The sequence below is a fragment of the Olea europaea genome, chromosome 4, assembly GCF_002742605.1.
Source record: "Olea europaea var. sylvestris chromosome 4, O_europaea_v1, whole genome shotgun sequence".
Lineage (NCBI taxonomy): Eukaryota > Viridiplantae > Streptophyta > Magnoliopsida > Lamiales > Oleaceae > Olea > Olea europaea.
This window is the reverse complement of record NC_036240.1, coordinates 1,681,346-1,692,219: the sequence shown is the minus strand read 5'-3', so window position 1 is coordinate 1,692,219 and position 10,874 is coordinate 1,681,346. Positions and strand designations below refer to the sequence as shown.

The 10,874-nt window shown below is 34.7% G+C and overlaps 1 protein-coding gene and 1 pseudogene across 1 annotated transcript; both read left to right on the top strand.

Annotated features, from left to right (window-relative positions):
* Positions 1-6: 6 nt before the first annotated feature.
* LOC111393226 (26S proteasome regulatory subunit 6B homolog) lies at positions 7-5,061 on the top strand. The gene is made up of 6 exons (XM_023018664.1): positions 7-399; positions 3,099-3,329; positions 3,871-4,029; positions 4,197-4,349; positions 4,536-4,619; positions 4,764-5,061. Exons 1-6 carry the CDS (start codon positions 181-183, stop codon positions 4,896-4,898), a joined length of 981 nt encoding a protein of 326 aa, XP_022874432.1. The 5' UTR covers positions 7-180; the 3' UTR covers positions 4,899-5,061.
* A 3,025-nt stretch (positions 5,062-8,086) lies between these two features.
* Positions 8,087-10,874, top strand: part of LOC111392186 — a 6,602-nt pseudogene continuing 3,814 nt past the window's right edge.

Below are 10,874 nucleotides of genomic sequence, written 5' to 3'. Positions count from 1 at the left end.
TCATCGGACCCGGACGACGACCTCTACTCCCGCCTCAAATCCCTCCAACGCCAACTGGAATTCATCGAAATCCAAGAAGAGTACGTCAAGGACGAGTTAAAGAACCTCCGCCGCGAGCTTCTGCGGTCCCAGGAAGAGGTGAAGAGAATCCAGTCGGTGCCGCTTGTTATTGGCCAGTTCATGGAGATGATCGATCAGAACAACGCTATTGTCGGCTCCACCACGGGATCTAATTACTATGTCCGTATTCTCAGTACGATTAATAGGGAGCTCTTGAAGCCGTCGGCCTCGGTCGCGCTCCACCGCCATTCGAATGCTCTCGTGGACGTGCTTCCGCCGGAGGCAGATTCGAGTATCTCGCTGCTCAGCCAGTCGGAGAAGCCGGATGTTACTTATAATGTGAGTTATTTAGAAGATTCTTGAATTGGGAATTTTCTGGAGAATTTTATGGTAGGGTTTTATGTTGTCCTTGTTTACTTCGTTGGGTTTTGTTTTAGCTACTTTTGCAGATTTTCTAACGATGCTAAAGAACTTTACTGTTATTATTTGTTATTCTCTATATTCTTTAGTGCTAGGAGCTTTCTGAATGGTGAGCTTGAAAAGGGATATATGCATGTTTTCGTATGCACCATCATGGAAACACAGAATAAGAATGTTTGATTGTCCAATTTTGAGATGATGAAACATGAAAGCACAAATTATGAATGCTTTGATTTTCCGAATTTGAGATGTTAAGATATTTGTTGATTATTGTAGGGGAAAGGTAATACAATGTGCTTAGAAATATAAAGATGGTGACCTGTAATTCTCAGATCATGAAATTTCAAGTCGGGCGAAGTTTATAAGTATATAGAGTGACAGTGGTGTGAAATATGTAATAATTTAGAAACCCGCACTTGATCTTACATGCAATGTAGTGAAGTGCAAGTCTTTTGCTGATAGCTCTGTTTATATAGGTATAATGGACCTTTCTTTTTCAAGTTTTTAGAGTTTTAAACACATCTGATGCAGATGCTGTGTTTTAAAACGTCTAGGTCATCAAAAACGTATTTGGGACTACATGTTAAGGTATGCGCCAATAGTGCTAGACTTCTGACATGCAATTTCTTTGGCTGGTGTTACTGTTAAAGTGCGAGAAACTACTAAAGCCTCTAGGTACTCTAGGTTATCTGCTCAAACAGTACTTGTCTTTGATTTCAGGCTCAGCTAACATAGTACAATCACTTAGTTATGTTTTTGCAAATTTAGAGATGATAAAGGGCTATTTTTTAACGTTTACTTTACCTATCCAAAAACGAAGATTTTTACGTTTACTTTTGTTAAGTAATGCACACTTATCTCCCCTTACATTGTGGGGTATAATTATAGTGTAATCTCCATAGAAAAACTTAGATTTCTTAATTTATGCGATATGAATTCGATTTTAAGAGTTTTCATGAGGTCAGCAACTTACGCCAACTTCCTGCCGTATGGGATAGACCAGGGAAAAAACTTGAAAAGATCTATGAAAATATCCTGAAGCATGACATACGGATAATCTACAAATTCAAAATACAGTAAAGGTAAAAATATGTTTGACCTTTGACGTCTGCACAATTGGCAAGACAGTGAACTTCATGTCAAAGTGCTGTTCCTGAATGATCCAGCATGTCTATTATTTAGATTGTATTTTATATTGGCTCGACGTAGAAGTGCTTTAATGGAAGATATAAAACTTGATGAATCATAACTTTTTATCTTTTTATTTATTTATTTATTTATTATGTGGGCCCTTGTATTTTTTGTTTCCGATCTGAACATTCATCAATGTCAATATCAGGCACCAAAGAGGAGTTTCTTGAATTTAGAAATTAAAGTTTAAATCCATTTCCTACCCCCTAGCACACAAGTTTCTCCCAAATTAAGTATCTTGTGTATAGGTGAAGCATTTCTGTTTTAATTGTTCGAATAGGAAGTGGAATAGGGATCTGGAGAATTGAAGCTTAGTCTCCTTCCATTGAGTGGCCACATATGACTTTATAACAGTCAAGTTCTCATGCATGGCCCCTCCCCCTCGTTTTAGCACATCATAGCCGTGCAAGGAAAAATAATCCTGATTTCAAATTTGAAATTGTTCCTTGGGCAGCAAATGAGATGAAAGAGAAGGGTTTGTTTGAATGTTGGTGTTGTGCGGAGAAATTCCTTCTTTAGTAGTTAAACATATAATATTTCTAACCAAATCTTAACAATATTATCTTTTGTGAGCAAATAAAATTTACATTTTACCATGGGGACCTATTCCCATGGAAGGGACCATTCTAATCTCAAACTCCAAAATTTATCAAAATCTCGCTGAACTTACAGGCACCGTGAAATGATTTCCCTTACACCTCACACTCGACACTCTTTTGGATGCCAATTACCACAAATCCTTCATATATGGAGTTCCATTCTTAGTTCTTTACAACAAGTCTTTTAACAATTCAAATCCATTTTCTGAGCGTACACATGATTTTCCTGCTGAAAAGCCACATATTAACTATTTTCCTTTTCATCATTCGGAATTTTTTATTTATCTTTTCCTTCATCGGAAAAGACATAATATTTAGCAAAATTCGTGCGACTTCATTGACTTGCTCTTCCCCCTTCATTTACCGAGTATACTCCTGTAGGCGCAGATAGAAGCATATCGTTCACGACACCTGTTATCACCCCATTACACAGTTATTGCAGTTATTTCTGGTGCTTTTTTTTTCTTACAAATTATGATAATTTAGTTTTGATGGGGTCCACATTTTATTTATTGAGGGCTTCTGGTTGCTTCAGCATGGGGATTGCAATATGTGTTATAATTTGGTTACTCATTGGAATAATGTTTTTGGTACTGTTGTACTGGGTCTGTTGATTGATCCCTCCCCTTTTCATTGCAACATGTGTTGTAACATAGTTACTCAACAGCATGTTGTATTAGGCAAAGTTGTATTGGGCGAATCAATTGGTTTTTTCCCCTTATACTGTTTGTGTGTCTCTCATTTTTCTCTGATGGATTTTCAAATAGTTCAGGTATGTTAACACGCAAATGTTCCAACAAAATATTTACCTTGTATGGGCTTTGGCAGGATATTGGAGGATGTGACATTCAAAAGCAGGAAATCCGTGAAGCTGTTGAGTTACCTTTGACTCATCATGAATTGTACCAACAGATTGGCATAGATCCTCCTCGTGGTGTCTTGCTGTATGGTCCTCCTGGCACTGGGAAAACAATGCTTGCTAAGGCTGTTGCTCACCATACAACTGCAGCCTTCATTAGAGTAGTAGGCTCAGAATTTGTTCAGAAATATTTGGGCGAGGTATGGTTTAAATATCTACGAGCATTCATTATCTTTTTATTTTGTATTTTTACTGTGCCACTTGCTGTTGTTTCTTTGCATTGAATTTCTATTAGTTGTGAGCTTAGGATGTATCACTTTTTACTTAATTTTCGGATATTTCATATGAGATGTTCATCTTTGGTGGTGAAACAATGCCTATATACTTACACACACTGTTTATTCGTTTAAATGAACTGGGGAAGTGGAAAAGAGAGAAGAATTCTTTAAAGCAGTAGCTTTTTTATAGAACACCATTATATTTATCGATACCTTCTAAAGATGATGCTCATGTGGAGGAAATTGTTCTCTACGTGACTACTTCTTTCGAGGTGTAAGTCCTTATTATTAAATTGAATGTCTATTGGAAGTTTGTTAATACTTGTGTGCTTGGGAATTTCATGGTAGATTAGGCTATACTGGTTACAGGTATTTTGTGACTGAAATTAATGTGGCCTTTACTTTATCTTGTACTTTGTTTTATTCTTGAATTTACATATCTCTGTTTTAACAATATGTGCAGGGCCCGCGAATGGTTCGTGATGTTTTCCGGCTCGCAAAAGAAAATGCCCCTGCAATTATTTTCGTTGATGAGGTTGATGCAATTGCTACTGCTAGGTTTGATGCTCAAACTGGGGCTGACAGAGAGGTCCAGCGAATTCTCATGGAATTATTAAATCAGGTAGACTTCGGAGAAAAAAAATTAGAGGACGACCTGTGGATTAAGAGCTCTCATTTGATTTTTTGTCGTGTGAACCTACTTTTATGAAGAATTTTGATGCAATCATTCATTCTTGCTGCATTTCCCATCCATTATTTGGAGTTATGAATTTAGCATGTCCTATGCAGATGGATGGCTTTGATCAGACAGTTAACGTAAAGGTAATTATGGCAACTAATCGAGCCGACACTTTGGATCCTGCACTAGTGCGTCCCGGAAGGCTGGACCGGAAAATTGAGTTTCCTTTGCCTGATAGACGTCAAAAGAGGCTTGTGTTTCAGGTTTGAAGAGTCATTCTTGGTTATCTTCCTTTCATTCTTTTTATTTAAATAGTATGCCTCGAGAGATTTTACTACGTTGAGATGAAAAAGAGACTTAAAACTGTAGTGTCTTCACAAGCTTTAAGTTCTCGCGAATTTTCTGCTTGAATGGCAGTATATTCTAAATCCTAAATGTTTCGTGTGAAGGTTTGCACCTCGAAAATGAATTTAGGTGATGAAGTGGATTTGGAAGACTACGTCTCTCGACCAGATAAAATTAGTGCTGCAGAGGTTAGTTGCTGCCTTAAATCTCGTTCTGTCATGAATAAAACGAGAGAGTCTGAATAATATTTGAACGACTGATTCACTGAATATGAAATATTTGTTCTGTCATGACAATGATTAATGTAAAACAATTGATGTCAATGGTTCCAGATCGCAGCTATTTGCCAAGAAGCAGGAATGCACGCAGTAAGAAAGAACCGTTACGTTATACTCCCCAAGGACTTCGAGAAGGGTTACAGATCCAACGTAAAGAAGCCCGACACTGACTTTGAATTTTACAAGTAATCTATGAGAGTGTTAAAGGGAGATGTTTGAATATTATGTATTCCCCTTCCCCAAAAAAGAACCATGTACACATAAGATGGTAATGTCCTAAGAGTTGCTTCTGAGAATGCTATAGACGATTTTTAATCTCCATAAATGAATACTATATTTGTATTGTTGTGTACGTTTTCGGTTTTTTCGTTCTGTTAACCATTTCACTCGACCAACTACTATTTTACAAACTATGGATGAAGAAAGACGTACAAAAATGTGTGAAAACTCGGATAACTCTTCGATTTTTTATTTTTTTGTTAATCATTTCACTCGACTAACTACTGTTTTACAAACTCTTGATGAAGAAGAAAGACGTACAAAAATGTGTGAAAACTCGGATAACTCTTCGATTTTTTATTTTTTTGTTAATCATTTCACTCGACTAACTACTGTTTTACAAACTCTTGATGAAGAAGAAAGACGTACAAAAATGTGTGAATACTCGTATATAATTCTCTGGTTTCTAGTTTTGTGTTTTTTTTTTTTTTAGGGGATTCTGTTAAGCATTTTACTCGACCAATTACTGTTTTGCAAACTCTCGAAAGACGTACAAAAATGTGTGAAAACTCATCTATAACTCTTGGGAGATGACGGGTTTCGACTTTGAAAAACATTTTTTAAAAAAAAAAAAAAAATTGTTATTGAAACATTGTTGTCACAATGATGTCGAACGATAGGTTAAAAGGGTTGTGTCATCCCACGCAAGCTAGTGGAGCCTTGAATTTGTGTTTTTCTCAACGAACGAAGTTACAAAGAAAGCCAAAGAATGTCCAAAATTATAGTACAATGTTACATTTTAAATTTGTATGGGGATTATAATACATAAATAAACAAGGAATTTGTTGAATTAGGAGAAATGTCTTAATTATTGTTCAAATTGGGTCCTGCATGTATTCTGCTGAGCTCACAAAGGAGAATAGGTATTTGTCATCACCTATGCTCAGGTCGTTTTATCTGAAAACTACATGACAACATATGCCAAATTATGTTAAAAAAGTCTTAAATCCATTCAAATGGGTGATTTTGGCATATATGAAAGTGGTTTGTGAAATAGGGTTTTGCATAAACTTGTTTAGAGTCTGTTTGGGAGTGATTTTGAGAATTGATTTTTTGATCGTTAGGAGAAAAGTGGGTCCACCGGTAAGAGAAGAAGTCAACGGTCTGTTTGGGCCCAATTTTTTGACCCAAAAAATTGATTTTTTGACCAAAAAAATTGATTTTTTGACCGTTATTTTACTTTCCAGTCGTCATATTTGATTTATTCTCTCACAGATGGACCCCACTTTTCTCCTAACGGTCAAAAAATCAATTCTCAAAATCACTCTCAAACAGGCTCCAAATATGACGGCTGGAATAGTGAAATAACGGGCAAAAAATCAATTTTTAAGGCAAAAAATCGCTACCAAACAAGCTGTTAATTAGAATTGAAATTTAGAGACTTAATTGGACTAAATTCTCAAGAATCCTTAATGAAAAATAAGGGATTTTTTATTATTTTATTATTTTTTATTTTTAACTTAACAGTTCATCATGATGGGAAAGAAATTATGTAGAAAACCTAATTTGGAGGTTTACATCTTATCTCCCAAATGTGCCATGTAAAATTTTGCAACTTAAACATTACTAACCTTATAGTTTTGGTTAGATGTGACTCGAAATAAGAAAAAGGGATTATTTAATTATTTGTTCAAATCGATCGAGTTTAATGTAATAGACACGTAGTCTCTATATACTTATGATTGATATGTGATCATTTTTTAATATTTTTTTGAGTACAGTAAATATGTCCGTTAGAAAAAGTTGTTAAATCCTTACCAAGCAAACAACTTATATTGAATTGGTGCACGAATGGTTGTTATATGTAGGACCCATATAAAGACTTCTGGAACAGAAAAAAAATTAAAAATAAAAATAAAAAAGAAAGAAAATGGTCAATCATAGACCTTAATTGTCCTTATCCATTGTATCTTTTCTTTAATATATATCCTTTTTAGCTATTTGTAATCAATATTTATTATCTTAAAAAAACAACACATCTAAATAGCATGGTTGGCTAAGCATAAAGCAAGTAAATTTACTTTGTAAGAGCATCTTCAATCGTTGTATAAAATAGATTTAAATTGTAATTTAGATTTTCAAAGTGATCGAAAATCCTTCCAGTGAAAAGATGCTCAGAAAATACAAATTACATTTTTCAATAGAAATTGTAAATCCTCGAGAGGCAAAAGGTGTAGATATTTTCATTAGACGAAATTTTGAATTTAGATTTATTGAGATGTAAATGAGGATGCAAAAATAATTTTAAAAATATCAATTTACACTCAATTTTACACATTCATTAAAAATGATTTAGTTAATTTTATGATTTTACTATAAATGAAAAAAATACTCTTTTAAGTAACTCAACTATACTGTCAAGATAAGTAAATTACTTATTTTAACTTTCATTGATAAAAAGATATTTTTTTGTTTTGAGAATTTAATTATACTTTAAAGCTTAGCTATCTGAAGAAGTTTCTTTATATATTATTAGACAACTTTTTTTTTTTTTTTTTTTTTTTAATGTGCTCATTTTGAAGTGCAAAGTATACTTTTTTGAGAATATAATTCTTACCATATATAACTTAATTTTTAGTTTGATGAAGAAAATATTACTTATTTCAAAACTTACTTTCTAGCTCATAGTCAAAATAAAGCTATTTTTTCATTTTCTCCACAGGTGAGTCCTCCTTCAAACAAGAAAAAGAAAAAAAGAAGCACCTCGGGGCACAGCTCAATTGGTGGATCAATTAATATTGGCTTTTTTCAGCAGCAGGGTAGAGAGTTCGATTCTTGGTGGGAACCTGCGGCAAAAAATTTGGTATGGAACAATCACTGTGAAGGAGGGTTTCTTGTGTGTAGAAGTGTACAGTCAATGGAGGGAACCTGTGATTCAATTGAGGCATATCTCGCGATTTACCCCCTCCAAGGTTCTAGGGGCATGGATCTTGGAAGTCCAGGATTTAGTCCGGTGTAAGTTGGGATACCTGAATATCAAAAAAATTAAAAAGAAAAATAAAAAGAAAAAGAAAAAGAAAAAAGAAAAAAAAATACTGTCTGGTGGGTGAGGTGGAGTGGGGGCCTGGATCATTAATGTACTTAAAAGCCCACCACCTCTCTGTCCCTCTCTGCCCACCCACTCTCTCACACTCAGTGGTTGAACGAATAACTCAATAATGATTCGGTCTCTTGAATTTTTAGTTTAGAATGTTGGGTTTCTTTTCTTTAAGCGAATTCTGAATCCTTGATGAAAAATGGTGCTGCTAAAGCTGGCACTTCACAGTTTGAGTAAAATTCATTAACTCAAATGTGAAGATTAGAAAAAACTTCGATTTTGGCTCTTCCCCAGAATGCTGCAAGGTAATTTTGGTTATTTTTCATATTTGCCCCTTTCATATGTTTTTTTGTGGTTGGGTTCTTTTACATTTTATCAGCTTTAGATGATTTTAAGGCAAGAAATTTTAGTAGTAGATCTGAATGTGGGAAGCTTGTATTTGTTGCAGTGTTTGTTGAAAAAATTCAGGGTAATCTTTCTCTGCATTTCGTTTTATCGGAGTAGGTTTATGAATTGAATTTATGATTTTTGAAAAAAAAAAAAAAAAAACTTGGTTATTTGTTGCATCCTTTTACTTGTTTGAGTTAGGTGATAATTCAGTGAGGCTATATATGCCTCATTACCAGCAACCTGGAATCCATTTTCTTTGGAAAATAAGCATTTGTGATTTTATTTATTTATTTATTTTTTTTTTTGGTTTTTACTGGGCATAATGATGAATTAATTGTTCCATTCGTCACTGAACTCTGGTCTATCTCTTTGATTGGTCACTTAAATTTAAAATGTCGAGTTTTAGTCACTAATTCATATCTTCGATTGCTCACCGAAGTTTAAAATCTTGAGTTTTGGCCACTAAACTATGGAAAATGTTCTACGTTACTCACTAGCATAAACGTTGAACTTTGAAAAATATCAAATTTACAGTAAGTAATGTACATTATTTTTTAAAGTTCAGTAGCCAAAGCTTGACCTTTTAAACTTTATTGAGCAATCGAAGATATGGACGTAAGTTCAATGATCAAAACGTGACCTTTTAAATTTCGGTGACCAATTAAAGACATGGACCCAAGTCAGTGACCATTAGAACAATTAATTCCATAATGATCATTGAAAAGTGGGCACGCCCTTGCCATTTTTTTTGGGAAAATAAGCGTTGGTGATTTTTTTTTTTATCCAATCATGCTACAACGACAGAATGGTTCACATAATTTTTTATATGATGTCAAATGTTATCCTATCAATTGGCAGTTTACAACATAGTGAGCTTTTTCATCCACGTACTTGATCAAAATAGATTAATCCTTTTTTTTACTTGGCATGATGATCATTAAAAGGGGGCATTCTGATGCCTTTTTCTTCTTTCTTTAAATTTGTTTCCTTTTCAGCAATTCTAGAACTTTTCTTGAATAATCTGTCATAATGTGCTTTGCTTTTTTCACATGGAAGTGTAAAGGAGATTTGATTATCACTATTAGCAATATGTTTCGAAATTTAAAGTTCTTTGTGGTTTTGGTGGAGCACCCTTTGTCTGCTCTACTTGGCTATTATGAGAAAAAATTCAATTATTAATTTCTTGAGTTATAGCCAAAATCACTGTCATTTAGTGCCTGCAGTGGAAAATGAAAATTTTTATTTGAAAGTTCTTTACCAAGCATTCCGAGATAAATGTCTAGTGCCTTTGAAAAGAGAATTTTTAGTTATAGTAGGTAATGAAAGTATGTAGTTCAATAAATTTTATTGTTTTCTTGATCCTTTGATACCCAAATTCAACTACAGACGACTTTATTACCTGTTTTAAACTGAAAGCAATGAAATTTTACCATGCAGACTGAATAACGAGCATAGAATAGGAATTAAGGAATAAGCTTTCTCGTGTTAACAATATCGATGCCTCAAATTGTTGACCCGCAATTCGAGGCAGAGTTTGCCTTATTATGTTTCTGCATCTGATCATTGTCTTCCCACATCACAAGGTAGAAAATAGGTGTATCATAGTTTAATAACATTTTCTATTAAATCCAAAAAACATTTTTTCATTCACTTCTAATTTTCTATTCTTACCTGGAGAAATGTTATGTTTATTGCTTCTCTTTCATGACTACTCTGGCAATTATTGCTATGGGCCTTTTACAATTTGTGCCTCATTTTGTTGTTTCAAAGGCTAATGACACTTTACTGTTTTCTCTACTGCCTTCAGGAAAACTGCAATACCTGCACAGATTTCCGCTTCATGCTTTTGTGGACTTCCAAATGAAATTCTGCTTTTCTCATATATTACTTCCATTGCTTTTTGTCATCGTAAATCTTCTGCCTCTCGCAATTAGTGACTTGAACTCGGATAAACAAGCCCTTCTCGCATTTGCTGCTGCTGTTCCACATGGTCGGAAACTCAACTGGAATCCAGCTACACCTGTCTGCAGCTCTTGGGTAGGAGTCACATGCTCTCAGGATGGCAGAAATGTGATTTATCTGCGGCTTCCTGGTGTTGGACTTTCAGGTCCAATTCCGAATGACACTCTTGCGAAGTTGGATTCATTGAGGATTCTAAGCCTTCGATCCAATCGCCTTAGTGGTAATCTTCCTCCTGATATCCTTTCACTTCCGTCTCTTCATAACCTCTTCCTTCAGCACAATAATTTCTCTGGTGATATTCCAACTTCCTTTTCCCCTCAAATCAATATTTTGGATCTCTCATTTAATTTAATTACCGGGAAAATTCCTCAAACGGTTCGGAATCTGACTCAACTAATTGCATTGAACCTTCAGAACAATTCTCTTTCTGGATCAATTCCCAACCTTGACCTTCCGCGGCTCAAACGTTTGAACTTAAGCTACAACCATCTTGATGG

Bases quoted from the DNA above. Each gene is read 5' to 3' on its own strand.
- LOC111393226 (XM_023018664.1), top strand. From the start codon at position 181: ATGGAGATGATCGATCAGAACAACGCTATTGTCGGCTCCACCACGGGA. The intron at 4,030-4,196 runs GTAGACTTCGGA...TGTCCTATGCAG, and splicing joins TCATGGAATTATTAAATCAG to ATGGATGGCTTTGATCAGAC. The intron at 4,350-4,535 runs GTTTGAAGAGTC...TTTCGTGTGAAG, and splicing joins AAAAGAGGCTTGTGTTTCAG to GTTTGCACCTCGAAAATGAA.